General features: G+C 52.7%; 5 protein-coding genes across 5 annotated transcripts; 2 read left to right on the top strand and 3 right to left on the bottom strand.

The window, feature by feature from the left end:
* Nucleotides 1–834: 834 nt before the first annotated feature.
* Nucleotides 835–2,408, top strand: GMORB2_5094 (Amino acid permease; the record flags this gene model as incomplete). The annotated part of the gene is made up of 3 exons (XM_035467068.1): nt 835–1,392; nt 1,454–1,613; nt 1,675–2,408. The coding sequence occupies 3 exons, from the start codon at nt 835–837 to the stop codon at nt 2,406–2,408; spliced, it is 1,452 nt and encodes a 483-aa protein (XP_035323080.1).
* Nucleotides 2,409–3,676: 1,268 nt separating this feature from the next.
* GMORB2_5095 (small subunit ribosomal protein S16) lies at nt 3,677–4,179 on the bottom strand (the record flags this gene model as incomplete). The annotated part of the gene is made up of 2 exons (XM_035467069.1): nt 3,677–3,944; nt 4,103–4,179. The coding sequence occupies 2 exons, from the start codon at nt 4,177–4,179 to the stop codon at nt 3,677–3,679; spliced, it is 345 nt and encodes a 114-aa protein (XP_035323081.1).
* An 818-nt stretch (nt 4,180–4,997) lies between these two features.
* Nucleotides 4,998–6,527, top strand: GMORB2_5096 (NAD(P)H-hydrate epimerase; the record flags this gene model as incomplete). The annotated part of the gene is made up of 7 exons (XM_035467070.1): nt 4,998–5,009; nt 5,127–5,235; nt 5,382–5,447; nt 5,554–5,648; nt 5,884–5,980; nt 6,102–6,330; nt 6,425–6,527. The coding sequence occupies 7 exons, from the start codon at nt 4,998–5,000 to the stop codon at nt 6,525–6,527; spliced, it is 711 nt and encodes a 236-aa protein (XP_035323082.1).
* Nucleotides 6,528–6,686: 159 nt separating this feature from the next.
* GMORB2_5097 (uncharacterized protein) lies at nt 6,687–9,788 on the bottom strand (the record flags this gene model as incomplete). Its single annotated transcript, XM_035467071.1, has 2 exons — nt 6,687–6,762; nt 9,706–9,788. The coding sequence occupies 2 exons, from the start codon at nt 9,786–9,788 to the stop codon at nt 6,687–6,689; spliced, it is 159 nt and encodes a 52-aa protein (XP_035323083.1).
* Nucleotides 9,789–11,829: 2,041 nt separating this feature from the next.
* GMORB2_5098 (uncharacterized protein) lies at nt 11,830–13,535 on the bottom strand (the record flags this gene model as incomplete). The annotated part of the gene is made up of 4 exons (XM_035467072.1): nt 11,830–12,086; nt 12,494–12,652; nt 13,043–13,096; nt 13,526–13,535. 4 exons carry the CDS (start codon nt 13,533–13,535, stop codon nt 11,830–11,832), a joined length of 480 nt encoding a protein of 159 aa, XP_035323084.1.
* Between the last annotated feature and the right edge of the window lie 1,054 nt (nt 13,536–14,589).

The following is a 14,589-nucleotide window of genomic DNA, read 5'->3' on the forward strand; positions in this document are numbered from 1 at the left end:
CTGTAGACGTCGCAATACGCACCAAAAAGCACGGACTACGCCCATGGTATGACGCCTATAGTCTATCCCCCCAAGGAGAGCAGCACCGGGCCTCATCAACGTCAGGTCTGTCCTCTCTCCGCCCATCTCCGCAAACTCTCACATCACCAAACCAACCAACCACCAGACCTCCTCCCTCCCCTTTCTTTCAAAGCAGTACCGACCACCTGAAAAAGAGTTGGGAAAGGGGGAGAGAAGAGAGAGAGATACGTTTGGGAAGGGAGCTGTCGCCTGCTGCGCTCTCCATTCGTCGTCTTTCGTTCGTCGGCACACACCGAGTCGCAAAACGACAGGGCGGTGCTGATTATTACACACACAACCCAGACTTTCCGTCGAACGAAACTCTGTCTGGGTATATCGAATTCCTCCACCCTCTTTACGGCTGCAACATACACACACCCACACACACAGAGAGAGAGACCAGGTTGTCGCTGGGACATGTCTACGTATTCGGCCATACCGACCGGGAACGTTTCTAGGGAAGGGGGAGGCGATATGGCTCGGTAAACTTGCCAGCCTCTCACAGGTTACGTGTATCATTCTGTGGCTAACCTTGTCTCTACCTTCTTCTACTTTCTAGAATAAGACGTCGCGGCAAAGATGGCCGCAATGGCGGCGGACAGGCCTCCATCGCCAGCAGCATTGTCAATCTATTAAACACCAGTATGTCTCCCAGTATCTTTCCTTGGAGGCGCCAAGCCCTCTGTCGCGTGACGATGATGGTGACGACGATGGATTGACACATGTGCTGACCCTCTGTACTCGATCGCAGTCATCGGTGCAGGAACCCTCGCCATGCCGTCGGTTCTGTCCCACATGGGTATCATGCTCGGCACCCTACTCATACTGTGGTCCGGCGTCACGGCCGCCTTCGGACTCTACCTCCAGTCGAAATGTGCCCGATATCTCGACCGAGGCGTCTCGTCATTCTTCGCCCTATCCCAGATCACATACCCCAACGCCGCCGTCGTCTTTGACATGGCCATCGCCGTCAAGTGCTTCGGCGTCGGCGTCTCGTACATGATCATCATTGGCGACTTGATGCCCGGCGTTGTCTTGGGCTTCAACAGCGGTGCTGACCAGGTCCCCTACCTTGTCGACCGCCACTTCTGGATCACGGCCTTCATGCTCCTCGTCATCCCGCTGAGCTTCCTCAGGCGTCTCGACTCGCTCAAGTACACGAGTCTCATATCGCTCGTGTCCATCGGATATCTTATCGTCCTCGTCATCTACCACTTTGCCCACGACCCGCACGCCGACCCGAGTCAGATTCGTGTCATCGAGTGGGCGAGTGCTGTCGAGACGCTGAGCGCTCTGCCTGTTGTCGTGTTTGCTTACACGTGCCACCAGAATGTTTGCAGCTCCTCTCGCCCTCGCCCGCAAAGCCATGTTCGTGTTACTGACGTCTGATTAGATGTTCTCTATCCTCAACGAGATCCAGGACAACTCCCCTTCTAGTGTAGTGGGCGTCGTCGGATCGAGCATTGGTCTCGCTGCCGTCATCTACATTGTCGTCTCCATCACGGGGTACATGACTTTTGGCAACGCCGTCGTGGCCAACATCATTTCCATGTGTATGTGCCACCGCCTTGACCACGAAGCTAGCTCCTCCTTTGCTTGTCTAACATCCTGCAGACCCCACGGGCGTGGCCTCCACGATCGGCAAGGCCGCCATCGTCGTCCTCGTCCTCTTCTCCATCCCCCTGCAGGTCCATCCATGTCGGGCCTCGCTGGACGCCGTGTCCAAGTGGCGTCCCACCTCTCGGAACGCGCCGGGTAACGGCGTTGCCGGCGGTCGCAACTCCCCCCTGCTCAGCGGCCCGGCGATATCCAGGGGTGGAGGTGCCGGCGGCGGCGGCGACCACCCGAGCGGTGTGGGCATGTCGGACGTGCGCTTCGCCGTGCTGACGACCATCATCCTCACGCTGGCCTACATGACGGCCCTGTCGGTAAGCAGCCTGGACCGCATGCTCGCCTTTGTGGGCAGCACAGGCTCCACATCCATCAGCTTTATCCTCCCCGGGCTGTTCTACTACAAGATCAGCGACCCGGACAGCATCCACCACCAGAGACTGGTGAAGGAGGACGACGACATTGACGATGCCATCGCCGGCGGCGGTGCTGGCGACACGGACGACGAGGACCAGCCTGGCGTCCTGGCACAGAGCACAGGTAGCCTGAGGAGCGTGGGCTCCGACATTGGCGGTGGTGGTGCGGCGCCGTGGCAGTGGCGGAGGAAATGGCGATGGGATCTGGAGCACCTCGACCAGGGGCTCATACGGAAACTGGCGCTTGCTCTGGCCATCTACGGCATGGTGGTCATGTCCGTGTGTCTGATCATGAATCTGTTCTTCACGACGGCACACTGACCTACATTCTACTGCAACTCCGATCTTATACACACCAGGTACAATCATCTGATCAACCCAAATCTACCAGCCGCGCACTGATCTGATGCAAGAAAAAGACTACGCAACATATATATGCCAAGGACGCGCGCCAGACACGATACTTAACGACTACAAGTACTTTCATTCTCTCTCATCTTTTTTCCACGACAGAAGCACTATTTTTCTTCTTCTTTCTCGAAATAAACAATGTGCTGTTGGTATAGAGGGATAAGGGTGAGGGGAGTTTTTTTTTCTTTTTCTTTTTAATAGTTTTTGGTTTGGCATCATGATTCTTCTATTCTTCAACCCCCTCTTCTTTCTCCCTTAATCATACACACACGCATGCGGCATTACACAGCTGAAGCGGGAACCTAGTGGAGGGCGCCCGGAGAAGGTGTCCCTCTCGTATCTCTCTACGAGGGACTTTCCTTTATTTCTTCTTCACTTCTTCACTTTTCTTTTCTCCACATTACTACTATACCTCTGTTTTCTCTTCCTTTCGTTTATTTCCTATTTATTGGTAATTTTTTGTTTTGTTTTTTGGATCATTGCTTATTCTACATCATCGCCATAACCACCGCTCTTGCACTCTTTTGTTCCCTCTCTTTACTTTAATAGTAGTTATAGTAGCAGTTTCTTCTCTTTTTATATAAGCTGCAACGACTCTAGAAAGACTTACGAAGCCAAGAACAAACAAGACTATATATTGCCATTCAGCATGTCTATTATTCTGCCAAGCGTGATATTGGTGGAATGGAATGGCTAAATGGCATATTCTATGAGAAGGGCAAGAGATCAGGTATGCTGCAAGACTACATATTCCATGGTAAAGGCAAGAGACCAGGCACTGGATGGTACGAGACCGAATGTACATTGGGCCCATTCCATGGTCTGGCTCGTGAAGAGTTGAGCTGCCAACAAGGCAATACAGCCCTTCTCGTCGGGATGGGACTTGCCGCACCTTGATACATGATCGGAGGAGAATGGTAGAGATACAATAGGTGAAGATGAAAACAAAAGAAGAAGAAAATAATAATACAAAACGCCGTACAATGCTCACAGGTGTATCGTACACGTCGCGATCCGATGTCTAACCCATCACGTCGCCATCCGCTGTTGTTTCCCGCTCTTTCTGTTTCGTGTTTTTTATATATATATGTATCGTCTTCGATTCGCCAGGCCAAAAGCAGAAGGGCTTCTTTCTTCTTCCTCTCTTCTTCTTCTCCCTCCAAGACCCGCCCCCTCCTTTAGCGAATACGCACGCTGTCGGCCTCGACAGGCGGCATGGCCACCTTCTTGGCGGGTTCGAACTTCTTCTCGGGGAGGACGCCGGCCATGCTGAGGATGCGCCACATGCGATCCGTCGGCTGGGCGCCCACGCCGATCCAGTACTTGGCGCGCGAGATGTCGAGGTTGATGTCCTTGTGGAGCTCCTTGGGGTTGCCGTACGGGTCGGCTTTGGGTATGGGGTCGTACGTTCCCAGCACCTCGAGGGGTTTGGAGTTGCGGGCGGTTCTGCATCAGCGGGGAGGGGGGAAGGTCGTACTCTCGTCAGCAAATGTATTTTCATGGCTACGGTACGGTTGTTGGAGAGAAGGAGAGGAGAAGAAGAAACAGCAAAACAGCCTCCCTTGTCGTAAGGGGGATGCGTGGTCGTGTGAGTGCATTCGTACCGTGCGTGAGAGACGACAATGTTGTAGAATGGGAGGTTGCGACGCCCGAAACGGGCGAGACGGATCTTGACCACCATCTTCTCTTGGGGCCTGTGTGCGTGATGAGCTGGAGAGAGGAGAGGCTGGAAATTTGAACGGGTCTTTGATGATGCGTGCGCGTGGTGGTTCTAAGCTTCTTTTTTTTCTGTTCTGCTTTGGCGACCTATCGTTCGAATCTGGCCCTGGGAGTTGGATGGGAGGGTTGATCTCCCAATCATTATCCGGAGTTTTGCCGAGACTATATCTATATGGCGAATTGTGGGGACTAGCGGCATACATAGATCAGGGCGATGCCAGGCATTTTCAACGGGCTAGTGGTAATAGATGATATGACGAGTACATGTGCATTACTGTTGGTTGCACTCGTGGATATCCGTTATTCAGCACGAGAGTGTTGGATCATGACGTGGTCATAACTAACGTGGCATTGACTTCTTTCTATGAAGAGCCTTTTTCTGTCTCGATTAGTATTGATGATTTTATTAACATTATTGTCGTCGTTGTTGTAGTCCATCTATAGACTATCGCTGTGATCTGACGCGTGAAGGTGAGGTCATCCGATGTTTGCTAGATTTGTGCCTGAGGCTACACACTCGGCATCGGAATAACCTGTAACCGTCGAAGCCTTCGGCTACTGATCTACAGACGATTACATCGATATTCCATCGGATTTTGCGAGACCTGCTGGGGTCATTCTTCTGTTGTCAGGAAGTTTTCTTATTCTCTCCATCTATCTTCTTTCTCTCAGCTCTTGACCTCTCTCACCCTGTCTTCTTCCCTCGCTCTGAACTTTTATACACTTTAGATAGCTCAGAGGTTGTGACTGGGAAGTAGAACCATACACGTTTTCGTCGTCATGGCTCTCAAGGTAAGCTATCCTCCCCACCCCCTCCCCCCCCGATATGCCCTGACCTGCAACTCCCCTAAGAATAACCCTCCCTCATCAAATATGAGAATGCAATATGGCTGATATCGGTATCTCCAGACTCTGGGTGCCAAAGCCGCCGCAGCTCTGGACCAAGAGCTCATGAGCACCGGTGCATTCTCCATCGATCAACTGATGGAGCTAGCAGGGCTCTCAGTCTCCCAGGCAGGTATGTCGAGAGAGAAAAACCCCGCATCGGAAGAAGGGTGCACCCTATTTTTTTTTCTTTTTTGGAGGAAAAAAAAAATCATATAAAAGGAAGACCGAAAAAGGAAAGAAAAAGAGAAGGGTGAGGCTCATATGCTTCCGCTCTAGTCTATCGCGTGCAGCCACCTCAAAAGGGACGCCGGGTCCTCGTGGCCTGTGGTCCTGGAAATAACGGTAATATATATGCACCCATATTCCGATGTGCACATGTACAGCCTGCACATGCGCTAGTCTACTACTGGCACATGTGGTTTCTGACTCGATCCGGACTCGATCCTAGGCGGCGACGGTCTCGTGGCTGCTCGCCATCTCTTCTTCTACGGCTATAAGCCCAGCATCTTCTACCCGAAGAGGAGCAGCAACGAATTGTACAAGGTGAGCTTCACCAAAGCTCCTCTGAGAGTTGAAATCGTGATTCTATCTTCTTCTTTTCTCGCATTCTTCGTCATGATTTCCTTTTCGCCTGTTTCTAATGTCCCGTTCCGACCTCGTGTATATGTTCCTGTCGATGCTCCTGTGATGAAAAGAGTAGTCCAAAAAAGAAAAATTGCAGCCGAGAAACCCCCAAAGGCGTCTGTGACTAGGCCGATACGTTAACCGTTGATTGCAGAGGCTCTCCAAGCAGCTCGAAGACCTCGAAGTTCCGTTTATCGATGATTTCGCCTCTGCCTTGGCCGCGACAGACCATGTAGTGGACGCCATTTTCGGTTTGTGATATTCCTTATTTGCCTCCCCCCCCTCCTCCGCTCCTCTAATCGTACAAATTGAGCTGTCATGTTTGATGGTATGGAGAGCTGAGCTGATGCAAAAAAACAAAACAAACAAAAGGCTTCAGCTTCTCCGGAGAAGTGCGAGAACCGTTCCCAGCCGTCATCGAGGCCCTGGAGACGACGGGTGTGCCCGTGACATCCGTCGATGCCCCGTCATCGTGGAATATCGAGACCGGTCCTCCGAAATCGGGACTCGGTAGCGGCTTCATGCCTGCAACTCTGGTCAGCCTGACGGCTCCGAAGCCGTTGGTCAAGCACTTCAAGGGGCGCCATTTTGTGGGCGGACGGTACGCACTCGTGCTTCCTCCTCTCTCTTCCTCCCTCTTCACATAATACAAGCTTACCGAGCTGACTTCCCGGCGTGGTGTTTTGGGTGTGCAGATTCGTGGCCCCCTCCATCGCAAGAAAGTATGGCCTTGAAATTCCGGAGTACGAAGGTGTCGATCAGGTTGTCGAGGTGTCGCCGGAGGGCCGGAAGCTCTGAGGGTCTCGCGAACGGAAGTCTGCATCTCCGATGTCGAGGAGAGAATGCGAAGGGATGCTGGGCTGGGCTGGGCTGGGCTGGGCTGGGCTGGTGCAGGGCCTCTGCTTCTGCTCCCCCCCCTCCTCGCGTCCCCCACCCCCCCCTCCGGTGGCTTGTCGGCTACTGGGCGGGCGTGGGACCTTCACATGACGTGGCAGCCCCCTCTGAGGCTGTTGGGGCAGACGGGACTGGGACACTGCGACTCGCGCATGTCATTGCGGACAAGGACGAGTCCATCGGGGCAGATTCGCGAAATCGGATTCAGGAGATGACAGAAGGCAACAAAGAGGAGGTGTTCCTTTCCGCATACCGCGCATTGAGCCGTATACTGCGTGCACATTTACCTCGTGATCGAATCCGTCGGTCTCATCAGTGGTTGGGCTGAGGACAGCAGGGCACGGTGAGAGGCTCTGTGCTCGATGCTGGTACCGGCTGGGCACTGCTGGTGCTGTCGTCTTTTAAAAGAGAGAGAGAGAGAGAGAGAGAGAGAGGAGAGGAGAGGAGAGGAGAGGTATGGAGGAGATATAGGGAAAGCAAGGGGGAAAAAGTTCAAGGAGTGAAGATGGATGATGGACGAAGACCGAAGAGGTAAACTAGGAGAGTGGAAGACCCGAGGGTGGGAAAAGGTAAGACGATTTATAAAGGGGCGCCGACGGCTGGTAAGGAGGGCATATATGATGGGAATAGAGAAGAGCTTTTCAGAACGGAGCCTCCCCAGATCGAAAATCTTCCACAGCCCTGGGAGCATTTGTAGGATGCCAAGACGCTGAAAGGACCTCGGGTTCGGGAGGGCGGGGTCTCCCAGTTTGTATGTAATATGTAACAATGGATGGCCTCTCCCTCCGAAATATCAAGCCCAAGGTGGACGGGGGGGGTTGGTGGAGAAATCTCCGGGAGGGACAGAGACAAGAGGCGAAAAAGGATTAGAGAGAGAGAGAGAGAGAGAGAGAGAGAGAGAGAGAGAGGGAGAGTAGGAGTGTATGAGGCGAAGAATGTCGTCGTCGCTGTCGGGAATGACCTCTTCTTCTTTTTCTTCTTCCCTTTTTCTCTCTCTTTTCCCCCCCCCCAAGATCGCCACCTGAGATTGGAAAGTATGGACTTGTTTCTGTTTCTTCTACACAATCCGCCACAAAGAAAAGAAACGAGGAGAGGGGGGTGGGAATGATCAGGGACAAAAGAGGTAGAGCCGGACAAGGTGGTTGGTCCGAGAACTAGGAACGGAGGTTTGTTAGAGACTCTCAACCCGTCGTTTCCTCCTCTGAGAGGCAAGAGAGTATCAGCACCGCCACGTTTCTCTCTCTCCTCTATCTCTCTCTCTCTCTCTCTCTTCTCTCTTCTTCTTCTTTCCTTCTTTTTTTTCCCCTCTCTTTTTCTTCCCTTTTTTTAAAAAAAAATCTCTTTCCCCCCTTTTTTTTTTCCTCTTTTTTTTTTCTTTTTCAAACTAGAGCAACCAGACAAGTTCCGTTATGAGTAACGACAAAGATGGGGGGGGGTGGGCAGCTGTGTACCCGTTTGATGTATTCGCCTCACCAGGAAGAGGGCTGTGATGGCATGCAAGGTGTTCCCATGGTCAACACACGAGAAGAAAAATAAAAATAAAAAGAAGGAAAAAGTTGGGACCCGTCCAAACATCAGGCACGCTCTTCTATCGAGTTTTACCATGTAATACGTGTGATGTATTTATCCCATTTATGGCCCGCGCTGTCATACCTGGCAAGGGTCCCAGCAGAAGGGGGTGTACTAATACTACTATTACCACCACTCGCCGTTTTCTCTTCTTCTTCTTCTTCTTCTTCTTCCCCCCTCTCTATTCTTCTATTCCTCCCATTCCTATATTTTCTTACGTCCTCTCCGCTCCCTCCGTCTTCCTCGGGTATATGTGCTTTCCCGCTGTCAGTCCGTCATTCGTATGCGTTGCGGAGTAGAGAGAGGAGAGTAAGGGTGTGGTGCCGTTTGATGATGGCTGGTACGGGGCGCATAACGCTACGGAGCACATGCTCCGGATCGAGATTGATTGGGTCGATTGAACTGGCTCCGAGTGAATACCGGTTCGGACACGGCTGGATGACCCGCTTCTCTCTCCATCTCAGCGTCGTTGACTGCCGTCGACCGTTGTCGAGACCGAGACATGGCTATGTCGGATTTTACGTGTAGGTAGGCAGCCAAAAGTCGACGAGGGAGAGAGGGGGGAGGAGGAGGAGAGGCAGAGGTAGCAGAAGCAGAAGTTGAAGCAGAAACTGAAACAGAAGAAGGAGAAGAAGAAGAAGAAGAAGAAGAAGAAGAAGAAGGAGAAGAAGACGAAGAGGTAGAAGAAGCAAGAGAAGCAGAGGCAGAAGAGGCAGAAGAGGCAGAAGGAGAAGAAGAAGGAGAAGAAAGTAAAGTAGACGAGAGACTACGAAACTACGTCACAGTCTAGAGCATGGTCCGGCTCCCGGTGAGATGGATATTCATTATATGCACAGACACGTACGTATGGGAGTATCAAAGGGTCAAAAAAGGAACAATCGTTACCAATAACACACCTCGCGCTCCTCAACCGGCGCTCAAGGCAACCCCGGTCCCTGGGCGATGGGATCCCGGAAATACAGGTGAGCCGGCAATATCACCAGGGAATACATCTGACGTGCTGAGAAAGGAGAAGGGGGGAGAGAAGAAAATACTCTTTAAAGACGTGTCGCTGCAATAATTCCATTATACTATGCTCGCATGCACACACACACACACACACACACACACACACACACACACACACACACACACACACACACTATATATGTATAACGTATGTGAAACGGCACACACACACGCACATATATATATATGATATGATATGATATAATACGCTGTAAGAATGCGTGAGGTGTGGGTCACATATACACCTTGCCAAGGCAATAAAGGGCCGTCCCATGAGGGCGGGAGAGAGAGGGAGAGGGAGGGAGGGAGAGAGGGAGAGAGAAAATAAACATCATGTTGGACTTGGGGGGAGGGGGGCCGGCTGTTCGCAAAGCTGGACATGGGGGACATGGGGGAGAGAAGAAAAGAGAAGACGAGAAAGAAAAGGCAAAAACAAAAAAAACAAAAAAATTAGAAAATAATGATGACAATACAATAGTCCCAACCTCTCGGGATCACATGATACTGCTCCCACTCTGCTCCTACGGGCTCTGACTCGCTTTGCGATCTCGTCTTCTTCCCCTTCGCTCTGCGTAGAGTGGAGCTCATCCTGTAGGTCCAGGTACCGTCGTCGTATTATATAATCGTATTATCATGTACAGGTAATACGGAGTACAGATTACAGATTACAGAGGTTGGCTATTATTACCTGACAGATTCCTGTACACGTTCACGTCAATATCCGTACCTACATGCCTGATGCTTGTCTTTTCTTCTTCTTCTTCTTCTTTTTTTTTCTTTTCCTCTTTTCCCCCCATTCTTCTTCTTCCTATATATATATATATCTATGTTAGAAAAAAAAAAGAGAGGTCTCTACTTGACCTTTACCCCCTTTTACGAGCCGCCACTGCCTGTACATACATGCAATGCTATCTCGATCTCGTGCGTGAAACCATACTACTACGAGTCTTTACATGTATTACATGTAAGAGCGCAAGAGAAAGCTCATGACTTCCAACTTTCCCCCCCCCCCTTTTTTTCCATTTTTTTTTTCAGAGCCGATGACGATTCGAGACTCCCCCCCTCGACCCCGCTTTCGACATTTTTTCAACCTTTATCGATGTGAGATGAGATGTGTGGCAGTGTGGCCGTGTGGCCGTGTGGCCGTGTGGCAGTGTGGCAGTGTAGCTCTACAGCTTGCTGTGGCGTACAAAATCACCGATATCATCACCAGCAAGGCGCATCATTCTTTGGTTGGTAGCGACAGCAGTATGATTGATTGCATGCACCTGGAGCATATTCCGTACTGATCTTCAACTCTTTACGAGGCGCAACATGAACAGGACGTGGTAACTTTACGAGAATCCATCCGCAATACGAGTGCTGTTGCATATGCCGGATAACTAGATCAGAACACCTGCATACTTTTTTTTTTTTGTTTTTTTCTTGTTTCCTGATATTGCAGAGACGTGAGACAAAGAGGCGACACCGTTGCCACTGATATTCACCCTATGTGTGTGTGTGTGTGTGTGTGTTCATCTACATCGATTATACGGCCATCATATCGTGATGCTACTACCCGGTAAATACAGTGGGAATTCGCAGAGGATAGCATCATGCGATTGATCTCTGTGGCGGTGCTTGCCAAATTGAGCCACATGCAGTGCATGTCACTGCTAATTCATTTCGATGCTTGGAGATCGATCCGATTGATTCCATTCGCGTGTTGCACAGCGCGGGAATTACGCATACATCAACCTCGACGTCTCTTTACAGGCTACCATGGATGATGCGCAGGCAGAAAGCTACATCCCCGCAAGTTCCCATATATTACGCCCCCGAGAATGAGAATGCAAAGTCATGCCTCGACCAGATGCGATGAGTCACCTAGGAGCTGGGAGATGACCGCCATGGCCACCATGGCCGCCCCGGCGGCAAAACACCTCCCTCGTGGCCGAGTGGGCGGCCCTCTCCGACTTCAGCGACCTGTCCTCGGTCGTCGGATGCAGCGGCAGCCGCGGTTCCTTCCAGAGACGAGAAACTCTTTCTTCTTCTCCTTCTTTTCTGGATGCCGTAAGTCCTAAGCCCCGATCTAGACAGGGGAGGAGATGCCTGCCCCTGGGCGATGAAGCCCAGACTCCCCCCCCCCCCCCCCCCCCCCCCCTCGTTGGCGGGACCAGATGGCAACATGGCGACGACGGCCTTGGGAGACGGCCCTTGCCACCCCCTCGCGAGCCACGGTAGAGGTAACGTCCTGCCGCCCCCGCTCACGAGGTGGTTCGGGGGGAGGGTGGCGAGCTGGGCCGTCATCTTAGAGTCATCATCGGCTCAAGCCGATGGAAGCTTGAGGCAATGACAGGTAGCAGGTCTTGTGGTGCTCTTGACGTGTTCTAGACCGCGGCCAATACACCCGATACCCGCCATGCGGCGCCGAAGAGGGTTCGGTCTGGAATCTTCATGTGCTGGAGTCTCACCGCACATGCTCCACGCGAGGCGGATCTGAAAGAGAGAAAGAGGCCGAGAGGGGAAGGAGAAAGGAAAAGAAAGTGAAAAGAAATCTGAAGAAGTGAAATCTACAGGGAGGTCCGGCAACCTCAGCGCATACCGGTCCGGTACGGCTCAACAGCTCAACCGGTCGGCATGGTGACGATCAGCGGCATCGAAGGACTCGCAGCTGTACGCCGGATCCCTCATCCGTGACGGGCACGCCAAGGCACGGCGCGCCAGCTACGACGAGGACCAGCCCGGCGGCCCCGAGACCGGCGTACTGCCTCCTCCTGGGTTTGGAGGCCTTCTCGTCCAACGCCGCCGTCGTGATGGAGGCGCCGACGACGGGCAGGCCATCTACCCTCGGCCATCTACCCTCGAAGGCGCCGCCGCACTTCTCCCCGATGGCTCCGGGGCGGGCTGTCCGGGCCGCTCATGACGGGAACGGCGCTCGGCCGTGGGCGTGCGCCTGCCGGGAGCCCGTGGAACTCCCCGCGTAGATGCAAGGCCGAACTCGACCTCCGGGGGTTGACCTGGTCCTGCGCGCGCCTCTGTCCCGGTCCCCTCTCCCCGCTGTACCTGCCTCGGGATCTGCCATCCTCTCACATGATCCGTCTCCGACCAGAAGAGCGGAGATCGATGAGCAGAACGGATTGCCCCACAGCGATCGCTATCCCGGACTTTTCTCGACGGCGCATCCGCGTTGCGAGGGAGGAGTGAGCCATCCGGTGCCGGGAGGTAGCCGTCGTCTGTCGGCCGAGTCGATGCAGGAGTTCACCCCGCCGCGCGCAGCCTATCCGGCCGAGCATCCCTCGGCCCGTCGACACCCATGACCATGCTAGCGCTCTGAACCTGCGGGGCGATGCCGTCGTAGGCCCCGACGAGCCTGCACCGGATGCCGAACCTCTCCAGCATGCTTTGGCCAGGGGTGAGGCCGGCGATGCTGCCGCCCATCATGACGGCTGTGCGCTCAGGACTGTCCATGTCTAATCGATGTGCTGTGAGACCGCGAGACTGCTCTCTCTCTAGCCTTCTTCTTCGTCTTCTTCCCATGAGAGGAGAGGATCAGTGGACATTTAGATAGCATCGTCAAGAAAACTCGTCTATTCTCTTACATAGATGCGATACCGGGACAAAGGGACGTTGAGAGGCCCATACATCGAGATTCACTTTCCCAGGTCAAGGTGCATGCATCTTGCATCCTGTGTAAGCGGAGCTGCTTTCTTCTTCTTCTTTTTCAATTTTTTTTTTCACATTTGGTCTTCCGCGATAGCACCAGAGATGAATCGGCGGTACATCTGCCAATGTCTGTCTATGCGTGCTTCGCAGCGAGTAGGCTTGCCGCTTCCCACCGTCTTCAGACAGCGCATTCTTACCTCCTAGGCCACGGCGACGGGCGAGGCATCTCACTGCATAAAGCACTTGTATACCTGTGACGATGTTAGATTTGGAGAGAGAGAGAGAAAGACAGAGGAAGAGGGATGTGAGGAAAATGCAACGGCTGTACCCGCAGTGTCGGTAGCCGCAGATGACTACACGAGTGATATGACGAATGGAACAGGGATCTTTTACATACCAAATTTGACTTGGAGCATCTCACAGGAAAGAAGAGAGAGAGAGAGAGAGAGAGAGAGAGAGATGTATGCCATTCATGCATACATGTGCTCACGCAAAGAGGACAGGCATGAGAACGGGCGTCGTAGAGGGCCATACGGTACACAAATGACGCAAAAGTATGGCCTCGCATTGTCTTCTCCTCCTCTTCCCCTCTGACAACAGATATACCTGATTTTCCATACACTGCTGCCGTGGTGTCCCCGATCCGGCCGACGAAATCTAATGACTGGTATAGGTTCTACGTTGGAGCATTGCGGACTTGGCCATGAGAGGAAGGCATCTACCTCTCTCGATTCGACATGATCATCTCTGGAAGAATGATGGACAAGTCTCTACCAAAACAGCCTGACGGGTACACTCAGCTCTCTACGAGTGAAATGCCCCCCCTCCTCTCACCACACGCCGAGAATTGTGGTTCCGGAGGGATGGGCTCCCTTTCCTACCTGGCATTTCCCCATGGGCTCGTATGCCTACGCGATTTGAAATAACGACCGTGGGTGTCGCTGGGCTGAGGATTACCACTGTGCCATGATTCCCACGGCGGTCTACGCTGTTTTGGGCTGGTCATGTGTATATCCCCACAGATCGGTCGTGCTGGGGAAGGTCTCGTCCAGGATAAGCCGTTGGACAGAGAATCCCTCTCTACTCCGATGACTGGGGAAACTCCAATGACCGAGATGCTGTCAGATCGTATCGCACCACTCTCCTCCCTTTGAAGAGGAAAAAAACGTAATGAAAACTTCCCGAGACGCCAAAAGAGGTTGCGGGGGTTCGGTGGAGCAGAAACCCGCAGGGCTCGTGTCCTGGGAAGGGATTGGCGTGATGGAGGATCCTGAACGATTCCCGTGTTGAGTCGCGTTCGGCGCCATCTCTCACTGCATATCAGAGTTGACCGGTCTCGTCTCTTTCCCCGCGGCGATAGATGTCAATAGGAAAAAGGGAGAAGAAGAAGAAGACGTGCGCGATATTCTGGCATGTTGGTTGACTGCCCTCGCCGATGGGATGGGATGGCCCGACTTGGGGCGAAGAGCACCCGGAAAGTCCGAGTAGAATCAGATCAGGGGAGCGATGAGATGCAAGGTTCCCTCCTTGAAAGAAGAAAACACGCACACACACACACACCAAAAAAAAAGGAGGCAAAGATCGAACATGGAGATATCACACGGACATTCGGTCGGTTGGCTGTGATGATGTAGTCGGTCGTCGGTCGTCGTGCGAGAAATGAGAAATGGCGATCGTGAGGAAAGCGGATCTGTACAAAACATGGGGACGGGGTTCCCTATTATCACAAATCTGTTCAGCCGAA

This window comes from Geosmithia morbida, assembly GCF_012550715.1.
Source record: "Geosmithia morbida isolate 1262 chromosome Unknown scaffold_3, whole genome shotgun sequence".
Lineage (NCBI taxonomy): Eukaryota > Fungi > Ascomycota > Sordariomycetes > Hypocreales > Bionectriaceae > Geosmithia > Geosmithia morbida.